The sequence below is a fragment of the Coenobita brevimanus genome, chromosome 93, assembly GCF_032717465.1.
Source record: "Coenobita brevimanus isolate Jiangsu-jjx chromosome 93, ASM3271746v2, whole genome shotgun sequence".
NCBI lineage: Eukaryota > Metazoa > Arthropoda > Malacostraca > Decapoda > Coenobitidae > Coenobita > Coenobita brevimanus.
In genome coordinates, this window is record NC_137046.1 from 55,037,288 (window position 1) to 55,058,004 (window position 20,717).

General features: G+C 45.4%; 1 protein-coding gene across 1 annotated transcript in view; it reads right to left on the reverse strand.

Moving 5' to 3' along the window:
• Window positions 1–20,066, reverse strand: part of Galphao (G protein alpha o subunit) — a 275,292-nt gene extending 255,226 nt beyond the window's left edge. Inside the window, exon 1 of the mRNA XM_080282372.1 lies at window positions 19,934–20,066. Within this exon, the coding sequence (XP_080138498.1) occupies window positions 19,934–20,045 (112 nt within the window). The 5' untranslated portion in view covers window positions 20,046–20,066. The remainder of the gene's footprint in view (window positions 1–19,933) is intronic.
• Between the last annotated feature and the right edge of the window lie 651 nt (window positions 20,067–20,717).

Below are 20,717 nucleotides of genomic sequence, written 5' to 3' on the forward strand. Positions count from 1 at the left end.
TAAGCCTTTTGACAATCCCTGACCCTTCTCTGAGGCTATTATGAAATCTTACTGTAGCCAATCATCAGTAATTAAAAGGCCTGGAATCTCCCTTCACACACACACACACACACACACACACACACACACACACACACACACACACACACACACACTTGGAAGGATCAATACGTCTGCCGCTATGATTAACCTTTCAGTTCGAGGACGTATTTATTTTTTTTTAGTTTATTCTTGTTAATTTCAAACGATTTTTTATTTTAGCTCAGGAGAGGCTTCTCGAATTTTAATTTGTTTTTCCTTCCTGTCAAAAAAAAAAAAAAGGAGGGGTTCGATCCAGCCTCCTTTAACCCTGTGTGTGTGTGTGTGTGTGTGTGTGTGTGTGTGTGTGTGTGTGTGTGTGTGTGTGTGTGTGTGTGTGTGTGTGTGTGTGTGTCATCCCAGGTTTCTCACGAGTCTAGTAAAATCGTCCTTTGTTGAAATACCAGGTAGTGAAGGAATGTCACAGGTAAAAAATTAAGGAGATTGGAGGGGATCGATACGTCTGCTGTTGTTTGCTTTGCCCCGTACCTGCTCGTCAAGGAAAGGCAAGGTGAGGGGGAGAGTAGGAGAAGATTGGGGGGGGGATGGGGTAGGTGAACAAGAGGGAGGAAGGTGGGAGAGGGGATGGCAAAGGAGATGGGGGGAGGTGGAGGTGGTGGGGAAGAGAGGGAGGGAAGTGGGAGAGGGAGAAGAAAAGTAGATGGATGAGGGAAGGTGAAAAGTGAGGAGAGGTGGAGGTAAGACTAAGCGGGAGAAAACGGAGAAGGAAGAGGGGACAGGGGGGTGGCTCCCAAATAACTCACAATTTCACATATTTTTAATTCTTTCGCTACTATGGAAAAACTTGCCTGCTCTATTTGGCCTTCTAACCAACGGGAAGCACTTGCCATTCATTTTAAGAGTCGTCACACTTTTCACTTTACTGTTTAGTCTGGTTGTGAGGTGTTTGGTGTTTGTATAAATGAAGATATAAGTATAATAAGAATCTAATCGTAGCGGATGAAAGTTCTGAAGACGAAACTGAACTCCTTCCATACGGTGACGTCAAGTTGGTTTATATTCTTGCTATACTGGGGCGATTTTACTCAGCATACTCGTGATTTTTTTTCTAACCCCTTAAAGACGAGATTCCATCCTGAGTAGATAAAATCGTCTGGAAGTATCCACGAAAAAAGCTGTCTGAGCAAAATGGTTTATGATTCCCTTCAGCTGAGAGAAAGCCTAATAGTCAGAGGGTCAACACGAACCATCTATTATCCTCTCATGGCTATAATGGCACTTCTGCTTAATATTAATGCTAAAACCAGACGATTTTCTTCAGCTGAGAGATATCCTAGCAGAGAAAGGGCAAGAAAACAAATCTATACTCTTTTCACTAACTTGTCCTAAAAATTCCATCTCTCCATCCCGGACGCAGAGATGTAACGGTAGGTCGACCCTTGAATATGATGCCAGTCACGACGAAGTGTTATAGAAAGGATGTAGGGTCGCAGTATTATCTTTTTATGCCACTTAAGGTATGTGAAATAAGCTGCCAACGGACGGAAATCTGGGCCAAGTTAAGATGAAAGTGGTATAGCTATTATTACGAACTCGCACAAAACATTAAAATTACAAGTCTCTTTTCTTCTCAATGATCTCTCAGTAGCTTCTATAATTTTATCTGTGCTCTACCCCCAAAATTACTAATAAAAGCAATATAATAAAAACTCCAGGTATCCTCTTTCCAGATTTTTAGTTTTGAGCAGCGGAAAAACTTAGCTACAGAAACCAATGTAAAAAATAAAAAAAAACATGAAACAGGTTGAAAGACGGAAGTGGAAATGAAAGTAAGAAAATGAGCGGCATGAAGACAGGATGGGAGACGAGGAAAATTCGGATATAAAAATGCATGAAGTCAGGTTGAAAGGCCAAAAAAAAAACGGAGAAAGAAAAGAAAGTTGCATAAATGAAGTTGGGAATAAAAACTGAATTGGGGGAGGAAAAAATAATGTAAAGTCAGGCTGAGGGACGGGAAAAAAAAAAAAAGTTAAATGAGGTCAGCTTCAGAGAAAAAAAAGTGACAGAAATATAACGCTGGAAAAAAGCCAGGAAGACCCAAAAAATTAAAGAAAAAAAAAAACTGTATAAAATCACATTGAGAGACGGACACAAAAATGCGTGAAATAAAGGACACCGTTGACTCGGGCAGGACGAAACTAGGTCACGCCGGGGGAAGGTAAGAAGAGGGTGATCATTAGGAGAGACAGGTAGGTAGGTAGTCGGTAAGTAGATAGGTATAGTAGGTGGGTCTGGGAGGAGGTAAAAGGAGAGTGATCATTAGGAGAGACTTGTAGGTAGGTAGGTAGATGTGTAAGTAGGTAGGTAGGTAGGGTGCAGCAAATTTATATGGTAAGCAGGAAGGGTGTTTATTTGAAGGTAGGGAGGTTGGTATGTAGGGTGTACACAGGTCAGGGTAGGCATGTACGTATTTAGGTAGGTAGGTGGGTAGTTGGGTATGTATGCATGTATGTAGGTAGGTAGGCAGATACTGTAGTTGCTTATGCATGTATGTATGAAGGTAGGTTGGTAGGTAGGTAAGTAGGCAGTTGGGTATATATGTATGTATGTATGTATGTATGTATGTATGTATGTAGGTAGGTAGGTAGGTAGGTAGGCGAATAAATAGGTAGGAAGGTAGGTGGACAGGGCGAAGACAGCTATGAGACAGGGCATGCAGGCCGCACATGGGTAAATATTACGGAACTTTGGCTGTTTTCTTGGTAGGCAGGTAATCAAGCAGGTAGGTATGTGCAGTAGGTAGGGTACAATAAGGTAGGGGGATAGGTAGTGTAAAGGTAAGTAGGAGGATCAGAGATGAAAGTGGGCAGAGTGTAGGTAGGTAGACAAATCAGCAAGCAGGAAGAGAAGAGAGTTTGATGGGCTAAGTGTAAGTAGGCAGATAGGCAGGAACGAAGGCAGATAGGCAAGCTCAGTAAAGGCAGGCAGGTAGGTAGGTAGGTAGGCAGAAAGGTAGGTAGGTAGGTAGGTAGGTAGGCAGAAAGGTAGGTAGGTAGGTAGGTAGGATGACATTTAGAAAAAAGGAGGTAGTGGGCTGAGTGCAGGTAGGCAGGCAGGAAGGTAGGTAAGTAGGGAGATAGGTAGGAAGGTAGGCAGAAAGGAAAGATGGTTACTGGGCAGGCTTCAGACAGGTGGGTAGGCTTCAAACAGGTGGGCAGGCTTCAGATAGGTGGGTAGGCTTCAGACAGGTAAGCAGGCAGGATGGTAGGTTGCTCAACACGCAGGATGCAGGTAGATAATTAGACAGACAGGTGCAGATAGGTAGGACGGGAAGGACAGAAGGACATAAGAGTAGGTCATGGATAGGGCTAGAGACTGCAGGGATAGAGAACAGTAAAGCAGAATAAAGTAGAGCAGTTACACAGATACACAGACCAATAAGATCTTAGCGTCTCATCAAGGTGGTCCGATCCTAATATTAACTGATAGTGTTACTCTATTGACAGAAGTAGATGGGAAGAGGAGGAGAGGAAGACAAGGAGGAAAATAAGAGGAAGGGTAGATGAGGGGAGAGAAGGAGGGGTAGGGTAGAGGTAGATAGCTAAATGGTGATATTCTTTACCTTTCATCAGCTACGTTATTTCTCGCCATCTTTCGCTTAGAACTATTCCTGTCTTTCCTAATTTTCTTTACTGTATAGGCTACCTTGTCCTCTCTCTCTCTCTCTCTCTCTCTCTCTCTCTCTCTCTCTCTCTCTCGTTGCCCTATTCTTAAACACATGGAGCAAATTAAACATTCGTAATTACAGAGTCTTTCTATTAATATCAAAGCCAGATACTGTACAGGGGACCACGTGGCCTGTGTATCTCTCACTCACTCACTCTCTCTCTCTCTCTCTCTCTCTCTCTCTCTCGTCTTCACATACCCTACCCGTGTATTTCTGTATCTGGCTCACAAAATATCCCTGTGTAAATATCTAGGCAAACTGTCTCCACTTAAAGGATACTGAGAGAGAGAGAGAGAGAGAGAGAGAGAGAATATGAGGAATTAGGGGCCAGTATGAGAATATGAGGAATAACAGGACAGTATGCAATTATGAACACAAGATTCTGGGTATGATAATGTGTTTCACTGATACGCAGGACAAGAGCATGTGAAATTAGAGACAATACAACAATTTAAGTCTAAGTAGCTAGCCCCGGACCCCTACTCTCCTGTCGAGAAAAAAAATAGTAAGAGAAAAAAGGAAATTATATAATGTTATAAGAATATGAGTAAAAGAATACGGAGATCTGTACTGTAAGCTTGTACGAAAATGTGATGAAGGGCAGGACAGTACAAGAATAGCCCGCCGAACGAGGTCATGGGAGGCCAAGAATAGACTGGTGTTAGTTCAGGCGGGGCAAACACAGGCACACATACACACGCGGAGGAGGTGGAGCTGGGACAGGGTAGAGGGGAGGAATATCTATCGTCCTATCTACATCTGTCTATCTGGTGTGGAACAGGGAGGGGGTGGAGGGGAGAAATATCTATCTACCTATCTATCTCTGCCTCTTTCTATATCTATCTATCTGTCAATTTATCTATCTGTACTGTATGTCTGTCTTTCCTTCTCTCTACGTATCTGTCTTCCTATCTCTCTAGTTTCCCGCTTATTTATCCGTCTGGCACCGCTTCTTGTGAGTGGGACTCTGGGTAAATGACTCCCCCCTCCCCCTCCTTCCCCTCCAGGCACTTGTGTCCCAACTCAGTAACGATCCCTTCTAGCACAATACATCACCTTTCATCTTACCCTGTACTCCCTTTCCCTGTTCTTTCTTCTTCTCCTTCTTCTTCGTCTTCTTCTTCTTCTTCTTCTTCCATTTACCTTTCAACTCAGCGTCAATCATCATTAACAACCTTACAGTCAATTTCCTCTCGTACCCAACACTTTTCTTTTTATCCAGGAAGAACTAAACTGATAAGAAAGTAAAGACAACTAAACTAATAAGAAAAGTAAAGACAACTAACCTGATAAGAAAAGTAAAGACGGAGTTAGCAGAGACAGAGTGGGTACAGAAAAGTAAGGAGTGAATAAAGGAGAGTTGAGAAAAGTAAAGATGGATTTAGAAGGAGAGTTCGTAAGTAAAGTATACGCACAGATGGGAACAGAAGTAAGGATAGTAAAGAGAGGATAAGTACAAGCATCACTGGTAAATAAAGATGAAATTGACGGAACTGATAAGATAGGTAAAGACAGAATTCGTAGATTTAATGATAGTTTAGCTAAGGAAGAGCTGACTAGGAAGATGAGCTGCTAGAGAAGATATATATTGAAGGAACAAGCATTAGAGGAGTGGTCAATAAAATAAGTAAAGGCGTATTATTAGCGGCAGAGATAGTAAAGGAAAGTACAGATGAGACATGAGCAGACGAAGGAGAGTAGGTAATGAAAGTAAAGACGAGTTTCACAGAGGGAAAGTTGATGAGAAAAGGAAAGGTGGGATAGCAAGGCCGAGTTGACAAGAAAATTAAAAGGGAGCAAGTAGAGCCTGGGGGAATTTAAAAAAAAAGTAACGATAGGAAAAATCGTGCCAGAATTGATAAGATAAGAGCAGATGTGTGATTAGCAGAAGCAGAACTGATATGGAAAGTAGGAGCAGATGGTACTGGCATAAGCAAGGTTGTTAAAGGAAAGAAATGCAGGAGTCAGGGAAAGAGGACTTGAGAGGGAAAATTGAATTGCTTATCCCCTTCACTAAGACGGACCTTATTCTTACATTTTCTACTGTTTAGGGAAATGTAGGGGTCAAAGAAAAAATTTAGGGGATGGGGGGAAATTATATATCCCGCTTTTACTACTTTTTTTTTCTCTCTCTGCTGACTAGACACTGACGAACCTTCCCGTAACAAAAATGCTCACAGACAGACAGACGGATTAAGGATACTAAAACTGATGATGGCCGGATTGAGGGAATGCAGACACCCTTTCAATGCAGATGTTGTCGAGTGAGGTCAAGATGCTGCCACCTACCTCAAGGCACCAACGGCCACTCCGCTATTATTCCATATTTGTGGTAGCGCCGGCCAGCCTCCTCCTCTTCTTCCTGCTTCTGCTTCTCCTCCTCCTTCTGTTCCTCCTCCTCCTCCTCCTCCTCCTCCTGCTACTGTCCCTACCCCTACTCCTTTTCTTTCCCCTGCCCCTCCCCCTCCCCCTCCTCCTCCTCCTTCTTTTCCTGTTGAATGGACTATTTATTTGTTTATCGGGGGAAACATTTCGTTAACAGAGGCTACTCGTACCATCTGTCACATCTCGGTTGCCATCGACGAAAGCTTAAAACACACCACTTACGTAACACTGCAATTCGCTTAAATACAGCTTAACCGTCTCCGCAGGAATGAATTTATATTCATTTGTCCACGTGAATTTATCAGTAATAGTAAAATTTCCTTAAAGATTGGTCGTCAAATTGAAACAGAAAAGTCTGAAGAATATAAGTATGTGGAAGTAAAGGGACTGTGTTGGGAGACTCTTCCGCTAGAGGTACTGCTTCCAGGGGGCCCTCTCGCCTCTCCACACTCCTGTCTCGAGTCTAGACGCTCCACAGACGTCTGCTGGGAACTGAGTGATGTTCACGATAAAGATAATCCACTTAACAGGATGCACTTTAGGCTTATATCATCTGAGTTAATACACTCTGAACTGTGGTTAATACCGACGGGACTGAGTCAAAGGGACAATAATACGAATGTATGGGATGCCGAATAAAAACACAGAACAATAATGGACAGAGTGTGGCCACAGCCAAGAGCATGGCAAGTGAAGCATTTGCGGCGAAGTACAGGAGAGATGAGGACATAGGTAAATGGTGTCGAATGCACGGCAGCTGAGGCACGACAGGCAGCTGAAAGACGCACACGAAATAGTACCGTAGCAAGGCGAGGAACAGAGAGCAGGAAAGTTGGCAGTGTAGAGGGCTGAGTAGGTAAGTGTGGAATGGACAAGGGCAGGATGGTGTGATGTATAGGGTCGTAGCAAAAGGTATCGGGGATGGGAAGGAGGCTACAAACGAGGAGTTAGGGACCGTAAGTTGGGGAAAGTGGACAGAAGCGGCAAGAAAAATGGGATTGACAGAGAAAAGGCCAGATAAGACAGAAGAAGAGGTAGAGATGTTAGGAAGGCAAAGAAGAAGCAGGGAAACAAATGGGAAATGCGGGAACGTGGGAAGGTAAGCAAAGGTGGAAGGGAGAGAACTAAAGCAGACACCCAAATCCTGCCAGGGAGACGTGGAGGATTCAGGTTTTACTGAAATCCCGTTCCTGGGCGGGTTAGAGAGCAAGCACAGCAGGTGAGAGCTTGAGCGTGGTTCAGGACTGGGTAACTGTAGTCCAGTTAAACATCGCAGCAGGCAAGACAGAAATAAAGCAATGAGTTTAGAGTGTTGATAGTAACCAGGCTGGGAACAAGAGCAGAGTGAGGAGACAATGAGAGGATGTGTAGAAATCACTCTCACTCTTGAAATCACGACACTGAATTCTCACACATGGCACCGAACCTACTTGCCAAGACACCAAACAGCCTCAGGGCAACAACGGCAGTCACCAGAACACCATCCCTCAGTGACGACCTTCAAGCATTACGAGGCTTCAGTACAAGGGCATTTATTCTTTCCCTCAGCATGGTAACGTCCTCTGTCACTGAAGAAATATAGCCACATTCATCACCGACACAGGCGCAATGGTCAAAGTACCCGCGGTTTCTGTGCCTCGACAAATCCTATTACATGAAAAATGGCCACGTCGCCCGAGGACTTATGCTAGGTTAGGTTAGGATAGGATAGGTTAGGTTGAGTTAGGTTTGGTTGAGTTAGGTTAGGTTGAGTTAGGTTAGGTGAGGATTGGTTTGGTTAGGTTGATAGGTAAGGTTAGGTCAGTTCAGATTAGATTAGGTAAGGATAAGTTAGGTAGAGTTAGGCAAGGTTACGAGAAGTTAGGATAGGTTAGGTTAGGTTAGGTTTGAATTCATCCTCATGAGCCACCTGGTACTTGACAAATTATCGCCATTCCTGGGAAAAAGAAAAAAAAAAAGGCCTCATATCTCCCCCGCACTTTTTGAAGCACATTTAAATTGTTTAGGCAAGTGATCTTAACGTAAACATATAAATCATGAAAACGGCGACAGAGCTGAGGCAGTCAGACAGGGAAGGGGGGCTTTTGTGACACATAAAGCGAGCGAGAAATAGCCGAACACAAAGCAAAGGAAAATGAAACTCATAAACAAGCCTACATGATGCCAGCTCGAGTAAGGAAATCAGATCGGGGAAAAATAAAGGGGAGAGGGCTGTCTTCAATCGAGAGAGAGAGAGAGAGAGAGAGAGAGAGAGAGAGAGAGAGAGAATGAGTTACAGTTCTTTGCTAATATGTCGCTCAGCTGTCACGTCGTCTGAAAATGGCTAAACCATAAATATCCAACAACATCTACAGCAAAATAACGTTAATGGAGATTTTTGTTATTTTTTTACTGACTGAAAGCAAGCATTTCTATCAGATAAAGAAAACGGGTTAAGTGTACGGTATATAAAGTGTAAGGCAGACAAAGTGGGAGATAAACAAAGTGGAAGGAAGGTTGTGGACGCAGATGTAGTAGGCAGTGAGGGCAGACAGCGTAGGTAGTACAGGCGGGGTAGATGATGGTGGCAGGGTAGGTGGTGGTGGCAGGGTAGGTAGGTGGGGCAGGGTAGGTAGGTGGGGCAGGGTAGTTAGGTGGGACAGGGAAGGTAAAGGAGGCAGGCAGGGTAGGTATTGGAGGTAGGAAGGGTAGGAAGTGGAGGCTGGCAGGGTAGGTAGTGGTGTTAGGCAGGGTAGATAGTGCAGGTAGGAAGGGTAGGTAGTGGAGGTAGGAAGGGTAGGTAGTGGAGGCAGGCAGGGTAGGTGGTGGAGGTAGGAAGGGTAGGTAGTGGAGGCAGGCAGGGTAGGTAGTGGAGGTAAGAAGGGTAGGTAGTGGAGGCAGGCAGGGAAGGTATAGAGGAGGCAGGCACGGTATGTAGTGGAGACAGGCAGGGTAAGTAGTGGAAGCAGGGTAGGCAGGCAAGGTAGGCAGCAGACGGGGTCCAGGCAACAATGAGGGTGGCTGCGGCTGGTCTCACGTATAAATAAACCTACCCTCTACCTCCCCCTCTCCCCCATCCACCTTCAACTTCTTCCCCTCCCCACCGCTTCTTCCCCTTCTCCACCCTCTGCTTCCCCCCTCCTCTATTCTCTGCCTCTCCCCCTCCACTTTCTTACTCCGCCACCAACCCATCTCATCACTTTCTGCCTTTCCTTACCCCCTCCAACTCTGTGCCTCCCTTTCTCCCCGTCCTCCCTACCCCCACCACCCACAGCCTACCCCCTGCTCTCCTTCCTCCCCTATACCACCTCCTCCCTCCCTTTACTCGACCACCAGGTTTTGTGTGTGTGTGTGTGTGTGTGTGTGTGTGTGTGTGTGTGTGTGTGTGTGTGTGTGTGTGTGTGTGTGTGTGTGTGTGTGTTCATGTTCTCAAAGCACAAGTACTCCAAGGTGGGGCCTGAGGTGGACAGAAGTATATAAAAAGAAGTGAAGTGGTGAGATGTGGATAGAGGCAGGGAAAGAAGGTTGGACGAGGGAGAAATGCTGAAGGACAGGGAAAAGAATGGAAAGAAGTGTGTTGTGTGAGAAATGGGAAGAAGGATGATACAATTGTGTCGTGTAAGAGGTGGAGAGAGAGGTGACGTAAATGTGTGCTGTGTGCGAGACAGAGAGAGGGATGGCGTAAAGTGTATTGTATGAGAGGTGGACAGCAGGATGGTGAAAAGTACGTTACGAGAGAGTTGGAGAGAAGGGTGATAAAAAGTATGTTATGTGAGAGTTGGAGAAAGGGATGGTGAAAAGTATCTTGTGTGCGAGGTGGAGAGAAGGGTGGTGTATAGTGTGTTGTGTGTGGGAGGTACCCGCATACTCATATACCTCTTTACCCTCCTCGCACATTTGGTCACATCATTCTGTAACACACCTAACAGTGCTTGGCCTCACCTAGCGAGCTGCCGGACACTTCACAGCCTCATCCAGCAACATCATCTAACACTACAAAACCTCGCCTAGTCACATCACTTGGTATCTTTTAGCCTTACTGTGACGATGCACGGTAAACAGAGACGGCGAGTAATCACACCCAAGACGCGACAAACAAGTTCATGATATACGGAAATTTCAGGACTATACCGCAACTGCCCGAATTCCACAAGTCGCCAAACCTTCTCTTTTTCTGAACCATGTGCAAGAGTGTCAGTTCAGATCGTCTCCTTTTATTTCTTTAACTTCGCCTATTGGCTATAAAAGCCCATGTTTTGGTAACTCCAGGACAGAAAAGAGTAGCTTGTTTGCAGTTCAGTTATGTCACGTCGCAAGGATTCCACAAGCGACGACAAGAACCTGGGCGTGATAACACATGGTGATCACATTTTTTTTAAACTCGAGACAGGACTCTGTAGTTTGGGTCACAGTTCAATTATGCAGTTGGGTTACTTATTCTTGGAGTCAAAGGACAGTGGGAACCTTAGTTCCAGTAAGGAAGTACTGTGACAGTAATTAGTGTGAAATGGGAACTGGGCTTCCGGTAGGAAGTGTTGTAATAACAGGAAGTTCCAGCATGAGTATTTCTTATTGTTATATAAAATTTCGATTGTATGGTTGTGGGGGGGAGGGGGTTTAGGTTTTACATCGTCTGGAGGATGGGAAGATTTGTCTGGGGTAGGTTATGCTTTCGCGTAGACTTCCTCTGAAGGGAATGAGTGTCAACGCTAATACAGAGATAATATTTTTAGTTATATTTAGTTTCCGTGGGGTTTTACTTATGTGACCAACAGGAAGTTTTACCCTGCATAAAACTTGCTCCTGGTGGAGGCCTACCACAATGCAAAATGTCATTTTCTCAGCTCCCTGATGCACATCACCTCACCTAAACATCACTTATTATTGCACGTTACCCAGTCCTGCCACACTACATCTGAAGTATTTGACTTCATTTACCTACCACCTGGCACTTAATCTCATCTAGCCGCGTCACCCAGCTCTGCACCTAACATTAAACCTCACCTAACTTCCACCTTTCACCTAACCTCACTTAGCGCATGCCATCCAACACTTAACCTCATCTAGTATTACCACTTAACACCACACCCAACACTTAAACACACCAAACTACCACCCACCACTTCACCGAGCGGCCGCCTCCCAAAACATTGCACACGCTCACCTGGCCCTCACCTGTAGCGGTACCTGACATAATCACGACCACTTATCAGCCACCTGGAGAACTCACCTGCCACTCCGCCCTCACACCCCACGATACAAAAATAGAGCCACCCATACACAAATAAAATCACTCCCCGGTGGTTACTATACGGGAGGAAGTCCTACTGAATATAAACTACCTCAGAGAACAAGCGTCCCCACAGAAGAGTGTAGCGTCAAATAACAGTGATATTAGAGGAAGTGACACTATACAGGCAGATTTATATTTTTAACCCTCTAGTCCCACGAGGTATTTTGCATTTCATTCTTGCTACTTCCAGACGATTTTCTTCATCTTAGGACAGAATTTACGTGCTAGAAGGGTTAGATGTAGTCTCCTTTAAGCCTTTCAGTACGAGTATTGGCGCTTCCTAAAGTAAAAACGAAAGACTAGTAGGAGCAATGATGTTAAAAAAAAAAAAAAAATCTGACTTCAAGCGGCTGTGAAAGTGGAAGAAGTGAAAATGGAGAAAGCGAATAATTACCTATCGATAAAAACAACTTCAACAGGAAATTATTTTGCGCGAGGACAGAGGCGCCCATTATTTCTCAGAGGTGGAGATTGTGTTAAAAAAAATCACAGGGATGCAAAAAATGAGGGTTAAGGGTGGCGAGTGTGATGAAATGGTGTGAGTGGAGGGGAGAGATAAGGAGTGAAAGGTGAGGAGTGAGACTGAGGAAGAGGATGGATGAAGGAGAAAGCTGGTGAAAGACGAGGGTGAGGGTGTTTGAAGGGGAGAGGTGAGGAGGTGAAGATGAGGATTTGAGTATGAAAAAGGAAGGATGGAGGTGAGAATAAGGAATGGAGTATGGAGAAGGTGTGTTAGAGAAGAGTTGTGTGAGGTGTGTCTTGAGAGGAGTGAGGGGGAGTAAAATGAGTAAGGGGAGATGCAAAAAGAGGGAGATGGTGTGAGGAAGCTGCTAAAGTGCCCTAAAGGGTGAAGACGGTGTGAAGGGGAAGAAGGCATGAGGGAAGTGGACGAAGGGAGAACTAGTGTACGAGAGGGAGATGACGCGTGAGGAGGGAGGAGAAGGGAGGGGAAATGGAGTGTGAGGGAAAGGGCGGGTGAGGGGAGATGGACTGTGAAGAGAAGGGAGACGGCGAGGGGAAACCATACTCTGTCTACTTTAACCTGGCCTAAAATAGCCATCTCTCCCATCTGAACGCTGGGTTGTAACAAGAGATTAAAACTAAAATATCATGCTAGTCACGAAGAAGTGCGATGGAGAGGATGTAGAGCCGATGCATTGTCTTACTCTCCCACTGAGCCACGGGATACTCAGACCGCAAAAAAAGAAAATCTCGGCCAAGTTAAGGTGAACGAACTTATACTGTGTGGGGAGACGGAGCAGGAGGCAGGGGAGAGGAGGAGGGGGAGGGTTTGTGTGGGGGAGGACGGGGTAAGGGAGGGAGAGAGGAGGTGTGAGGTGGGGAGATTGAGGTGAGAGAGAAGGGGGAGGGCTGGTGTAAGGGGAAGGAGGCTGGCACATGAAAAGAGAAGGGTGGAATGGTGTGTGTGTGTGTGTGTGTGTGTGTGTGTGTGTGTGTGTGTGTGTGTGTGTGTGTGTGTGTGTGTGTGTGTGTGTGTGTGTGTGTGTGTGTGTGTGTGTGTGTGTGTGTGTGTGTGTGTGTGTGTGTGCGTGCGCGCGCGCGCGCGCGTAAGGAGGTTGAGACAGGAAAGGTAAACTGCTGTAAGAGAGGGTAGCCGGGACATGTGAGTGCGAATGCTTGTGGAAAAGGAGGAGGCATATGAATGGGAAGGGGGTGGGAGCTGGTTCTGGATGAAGGTGAGTTGTGAGGTGGAGACGGATGGGGGGGGGGAGAAGCAGTGTGTGAGGTCAGGGTGGAGGTGATGGTGGAGGGTGGGGGTCATGCCGGAAGCTGTCAACGCCATCCCTCACACATGTAACCCTCCACACGACATCGTATTTTTAGCAACAGTGACAATGGGACGCATTCTGTGGGACGAAGAAGACCCCACAGTACCCCCTCAATACCCATTTTCTTCTACGTTAATAGTTCGTAAGTGATACGTTCTCAAATTATGTCCATACTGAGAAAATACTAATGACATATGGAAATTCTGAGGTGTCATAAGCAAATTTAATAACGAAGGATGAAATACTAGGAAGCTCAGAAACCAACAAGGATGAAGTCCAGTGAGTGCTAGAAATGTTTTTATGTACCGTAATGAACCACGTATAATTACAGTCAATAATTCTCTTACATTCTTTTGAAATTGTCGACATTAATGAGATCTTCTGGGACTCTTCAACAACACTCACAGTGGTTGGAGTCTTGCTTTATCAGCTAGTAATCTTCGACATGTGCAGGAATCACACACACGCGCACGCGCGCGCGCGCACACACACACACACACACACACACACACACACACACACACACACACAGGCTAATGCAAACACAGCACAGACACAAACCTAAATATGCAGTAACAGAGGCAGAGGACGGGCGGAAGTGAGGGGGTGAAGTGGTGGTGTGGAAGCGGAGGTATGAGGCGTGAGTATAAATGTGGGAGTGGAAGTGGAATGAGTGGCGGTGGAGAAAGGGTCGCGGTATGTGAACGAAAGGTATAAGCGAGGAGAGAGGAGAGTTAATGGCAGTCAATGAGAAGTAGTGAAAGAGAAAGGTGGTGTGCGTAGAGAGGAACAGGGGATAAGGTGATGCGTGAAGAATGGAAGGCAATAAAGATGTGTGCAGAGAGAAAATGGGGAAAGGTTGTATGGACAGTGGGGAAGAGGAGACAAGTGTGTGAAGAGGGGAAAAGAAAGAAGGGGTGTGCAGATGGGAAAAGGAGAAAGGTGGTGTGTGTAGAGGGGGTGGTGTGTGAAGAGGGAAAATGGAGGAAGGATGGTGTATTAGAAGACAGCAATGTTGAAAAAAAAAAAAAAAAAAAAAAGTCGGTGTTTGGTCAGTGGAGTACCGTACATGAGGGTCAGCATTCCAAGGAGAAGAATTTAATGGTTTGTGAGGAAAGGAATCAAGACTAGAGGGGGGAAATTTGTGTGAAGGAAAGGCAGGGAGGGGGGGGGGGGTGACGTGCGAGGGTGAGAGGGGGAAATGGGGTATGAAGAAGTAATTATGGAGGGGAAGCTGATGCGTGAAAGAGAAGGAAAGAGAAACAGTATGTGAGGGAGAAGTGAGGGAAGGGAGGCTACATACGAGAGGGGTGGGGGAAGCAGAGAAACACAGCGTCAGGGAGGAAAGACTGATGTATCAGAGAGAGAGTGGGGAGAAATGATGAGTGGGGGAAAGGTGAGAGAGGGGAAGAAATGGTTTATGAAGGAGGAACAAGCTGAGAAAGAGAGAGATATAGGCAGGAAAGGTGTGTAAGTGGAGGAGTGAGGGAAAGAGGAGGGGAGTTGTGTAAAACAGGAAGAGTGAGGGGAGAGTAGGTGTTTGAGGAGGGGAAGGCAAGTGAGGAGGGGAGGAAGTGGTAGGGAGAGGGGGGGGCCTGTCGTGAGAGGACGGGAGCGTGAGTGAGGGGGGAGGGAGTTGGTGTGATAAGGAGGCTGATGTGGAAGAACAGGGGGTGAGTGGGAAGGGAGGAGGGGCTGGTGTTAATAGCCGTGGCTGCGAGAGATGGGGAGGGTGGTGAGAGGAAGAGGAAGGAGTTGTACGTAAGAAGGGAAAGGGGTAGAGAGGGAGGAGGGCTGGTGTGTGAGCAGGGGAGGGAGGTGAGGTGAGGCGGTGGGGAATGGTATGTAAGGGAGAGGGTTAGTGAGGTAGGGAAGGTCTGGTGTGAAAGGAGGGATGATGGACTTGAGAAGAATAGTATGTAAGAAGGGGGAATAGTGAAGAGTGGAGAAAGGGGTTGGTATACAAGAGAAGGGGTGGGGAGAGGGGGGCTGGTAGGTAAGAAGGGAGACAGATGGAAAAGAAGGGATGGGGGGGGGTAGTATGTGCGAGGGGAAGAGGGTGAGGGCATGCCGGAAGCTGTCAAGACGTCTCCCTACACTGATAACTCCCCTCTTACAGCATTGCACTGTCAGAATCAGACATATCACGATTTACACCTACAAATGCTCCTTACTGAGAGAAGAGTGATCTGCTGTACGAAAGGTCATATTACTACAATCCCGTTGCTTCAAATGGGGTAGGATTTGACTAAGTTCGTAGCAGGGCAAAAATACAAGACACTACTAAAAATATCAACAAAAAATCGTCGTAGAAACCCAACACAATTTAACCACGGCATACCATAAACCCACAACTAGCATTCCACGAGTCCCGAATGAGACGCGCTTAATTTGCCGGGAAATGAGGAAGGGACGAGCGACGACACTGACGGTGGGTATTAGCGCCTAAATGGTGGCGTGTGACGGGGTATGGCGCCATCTGTTTGTGTGTGGAGGACCACTACACACAAGAATACACTTTTCTAGACACTTTAAGGGTGGTAAAGGTGGCGTGAGTTAAAATTTTACAGATAATGATGAAGGTGTGGATATGGAGGAGGAGGTGTGGAGGTGAAGATATAAAGATGAAATTATGGAAGATAAAAGTGGATAAGGAGGAGATGGAAGGGATGGAGGTAGGGTGGAGGATGAAAGTATGAAGGGAAATGGAGGTACAGAAGGGGAGAGAGGCGTGGAGGGGTTAGTGGGGGTGGATGAGTGTAGGTGTGGGAGGTGATGGATGGGGTGGAGGTATGGAAGGGATTGAAGAGGGTGAAGGGGGTGTAGGTACGCAAGGGGGTGGAGGTATGCAAGAGGTTCGAGGGGGTGGAGGTATGGAAGGGGGTGGAGGTATGGGAGGAGGTGGAGGTGTCGCCAAGAATGCTCCCCCACGGCTGAAAATACCGTAGTGGCCAGCGATCAGGTGTGTGTGTGTGTGTGTGTGTGTGTGTGTGTGTGTGTGTGTGTGTGTGTGTGATCGAAAGTCCATCTCAGCTTATCACGCCTCGGGCCCGTTAATTACACACACACACACACACACACACACACACATACAATCAACCCCATCATGTAAACTCACAATCTATACCGTACCAGTAAGTCACGCCGCCTCGGTCACGTTTACACACACACACACACACACACACACACACACACACACACACACACACACACACACAAAGCGATTTACTGCATCATATAGATTACTCACTAAGTATACCGTATCTATCTATCTACCTATATGTCTATTTATCTATCTATCTATTTTCCAACGCCGCTTCCCGCGAGTGGTGGCCTCGACAATAACACCTCAAGGAATTTCTTCCTACTCAGTAACAAACCCTCTCTCCACGACACATCTCCCTCCCTCGCATACCCTCGCACCTCATCAATCTCTTTCTCGGTGTTCCTCTCCTTCTCTCGTCCGCCTCACTCTCACATACCTTCCTCGCACAGAATTATGCAACTCTTCAAAACAGACGCCTGCTCATCCCCTCGCTACTAGAGATCATTCTTAAGCTAAATAAAACCGTCTGGAGGTGGCAACAAGAAAATAATGAAGACAACAGGGTATTAAAGGTTAGCAGTGGCTCTTGTGGTGCCTGGTTCATCTAAATCTGAACTCGATGGACTGCAGGCTGAAGCAAATTTTTCTTGCATTCCACGATCATTCTTTTGGGAACAGGGAAGGAATTGAGGAACGTCTGTATAAGCCAGGCAGTGGTATATTGGTGCCACCACGTGAATTCGTCCCTCTCTAGCCTCTACAGCACCAAAATGTCTTGTATATATATTTTTTTGTACTGCCGCCAGACGATTTTATTCAGCTTTGGGGAGATCTCGGGCACTGAAGGGGTTACCAAACACCTCCAGTGCTCCCGTCACCATCATAGCCTCGTGATATTCTGGCTGCCTACGGACGATTTTACCCCAGTGAAGAACGTCTTAGTTATCTTCCTATTTCCAGACGATTTTGTTCAGCTTAAAAGAAAGATTTTGAACTGGCAGAGGGAGATCCTTCTAAGTTTTATAAAATCGTTTTTCTCTGCACCATGTTAAAAAGATGGCTTCGTGCTAAAGGGGTTCATGGGCGTGGGAAGGACCTCGTACTGGTGGGGTTAACTGATGCCGTAAATGAAAAAAATAAATAAATAAAATAAAACAAACAAAATCTATGTACAGCTGCTGACCAATAATCGCTACACCTCAGTACAATAAGCAGACAGTGAACGCCTAACAAACTTTTCGGAAAATTATGCAACAGTCTGAAAATTGTTTGTGCAAAAAATAGCGCTGTGTAACTGTCAGCAACGGTACACAGCCACCTAAATCACCGGATCGGGGATGGGAGCGGTACGGCTGGGGGGGCGGGGGGGAGGTTAATATTTCTTCCAAACTCTCGATACTGTGCCAAAACCCAAGACAAAACCCAGCCAAATTAAACTGCTGCCACTCTAACCTGGCCTAAAATTGCCGTCTCTCCATCTTCAGTGTTCAGTTCTAACAATTAACAGTGAAATATAAGGCTAATCACGAAGAAGTGCTGTAGAAAGGATTTTTTTTTTCCACTGGACTACGAGAAATGAACTGCAAAATGACAAAATTCTGAGACAGGTTAAGGCGAAAAGAGTATAATAATAATAATAATAATAATAATAATAATAATGTCTCAGGTGGTTAGGTAACTCATGGCTTCAACAGTTCGGAAATCCACAAGTGTAAAGGGATTATTGACCGTGATAGGACACTTCAGGAGTCATAATTATTAACACTCTCGGGTATAAGTTGTGTATAAGATTTTAACTTCAAATTTTATCTTCTCTTCTGTAGCTGCCAAATACTACACAACTTTATCCTCACTCTTTTATCTACCAGACACTCTATGACCAAACTAGAGTGAAATTAGAGTGACAATGCTAGAGTGAATATCAGAGTGAAAATACTACCAAACTCGAGTGAATATTAATGTGAGCCAAACAAAACTACTTCTAAAAATAAAGGACCGATGATTCTGACCTCTTTATTTATCCTGTTATTTAGCTTCGATCCCCTATAAATACTCTCCATGATCAATAGTTCGTTTACACTCGTCGAAGGAACGAAGTGGGATTCCAGCAAACTCACTTACTGTTAATTAGCTGAGCAGGATTGGAGACGAGGTTCCAGACAATGTGATTAGCACTAATTAAACCTCACTAGGCTACGACACGGCTTCAGGAGAGAGAGAGAGAGAGAGAGAGAGAGTGTAAAGGAACTATTGACTGCAACTGTACCTGGCTATTAGAATGCAGAAGTGATGATACCATAAGTGTGTGCTATAAATCATCATAATCTCACTCCTCCTTCACGGGGATAAACAAACTCTCTCTCTCTCTCTCTCTCTCTCTCTCTCTCTCTCTCTCTCTCTCTCTCTCTCTCTCTCTCACACACACACACACACACACACACACATAATTGTACCTAGCAGCGTAAGTTATCTTACCTGAGTCTGAAGTAATGAGGGCCTTAAATCATCATGAATTATAAATCTAAAGGTGTTCTGATATAAATAAAAGAAACTGTTACACACTTTTAAACTCCTCTTGCCACAGATGTTACACTCTTGCCTTATCTTTCACTATTCCTTCTACGTCAATAAAAGAAAATATAACTTTATAATGGTTGGATCAATTTGCTTTCGTGTAGATCATTATACGTAACATATGAGAGACTGGGTGTGAGTGGACGATGCTGCTTTATCCTGCTTTCGGTCACTACCCTGCTGGGGTGGATATTGAACATGCATGCGATAATCAGAGGCAGCCAACATTCCCAGGGGATTTTAGAACAAGCTTAACACAGATACAATACACTGACATACTTCTGTGCAAATTGTCATGATGATTACTGAAACTGTAGGAACATCGGATCTCCAAAATTGTGTTTATATGGCGTGACCTCTGACTTCACGAATTCCATTAAAATGACTAAATAAATGATAAAGTAATATGGTGTCTGACGGCAAATACGTATGAAACAACTGTACCAAGCGAGCTGATAAAGAAATAAAGGAATGACACCAAACTGAACACCGGTTGGAAGAGGGAAGTACGAAGAAGAGAAGCTGGACAAATACAAGAGGTGTTTACTTATTGATGAAGAAAACGCAAATCTCCCGGGGTGAATAAGAAATACGAACAATAATTCACTTCTCTTTTTCAGTGTACTACGCACCATTAACATCACTCCCTTTAATATACAATAGAGTTTCAAGTAAATTAATCTCCTCCCGTCAAGCTGTGAAACAAGAACCAAAGAATGTATAAAAAAAATAAATAAACAGAAAAGAATTACAAGGTTATTAACAGTCCCCTCAACGTGTCCGCACCCTTTCTTTGCATAACGCGAAATTGGTTGGGTGGCGTTAAGTTCCTTGTATTAGTGCCGTTTCTCTCTCTCTCTCTCTCTCTCTCTCTCTCTCTCTCTCTCTCTCTCTCTCTCTCTCTCTCCATACAGTACACACTTTCTCACTTTCTCTCTACAACCAATTTCTCTTTCTGTACACATGTATTCTACCAAACACACGTGTTCTCGCTCTCAACACAAACACAGTTTCTCTTTCTACTTACACGTTCTGTGCTCTCTCTCTCTCTCTCTCTCTCTCTCTCTCTCTCTCTCTCTCTAATTGCCCACACAACTCACCCAGCAGCAGCAACTTGACATCCCTGGCCGTGCTCTCCACCGCGATCATCTTGTCAATCTCCCGACTCTTGGCCAGCGCCGCCTTCTCCTCCACAGACATGGTACACCCCATCTTGGTGGTCGTGCACTTCCTCTGTACCGCGTACCGTCACCTCCTCACCACCATCCGCGGTACAACACCCCCACACTCGGTACCCTGGTCAGCTCTCGGTACTTTCCTTATGAGCGATGCTTTCCACTTCCCCGCACTCTACTTCAGCTTGTCTCAATTCTTACACTCTAAGCACTTTCCTCTCACCCTGGGCACTTTCCTCACTCAAGGTCCGCTTTTCTCTTATCCTTGGTACTATCCTCGCTCTTCGTACACTGTTCTCACTCTTGTTGCTGTACCGTCACTCTAGGTACACAATCCTCACTGCCGGTACACTTTCCTCACCCCGCCCTGGCCCTCGCGCAAGCAGGCAGGAACACCATCGTCAGCGAGAGACCTAAGAGCTCCTAAGAGACATGGACGATTTTATATTTCAGGAGTAGAGTCACGGTCTGTTGTTCCTGTACACTCTTGTGGTTCCCAGTTCATGACACGAGACACACAACTCAATGGGCAATTGGGCAAGAGTTAATTTATTTATTTACCTATCTAACTATCTTTTTCTATCTATTATTTTTTTTTTTTTCGAGTTTCCATGATGTGTAAAAGAACTATCGACCTGAACTGTACTTGCCTCCAAAAGCTCCTGCCTCCACACAGCTCCCAATATCATGTCAGCCGTGCGAAGAAGAA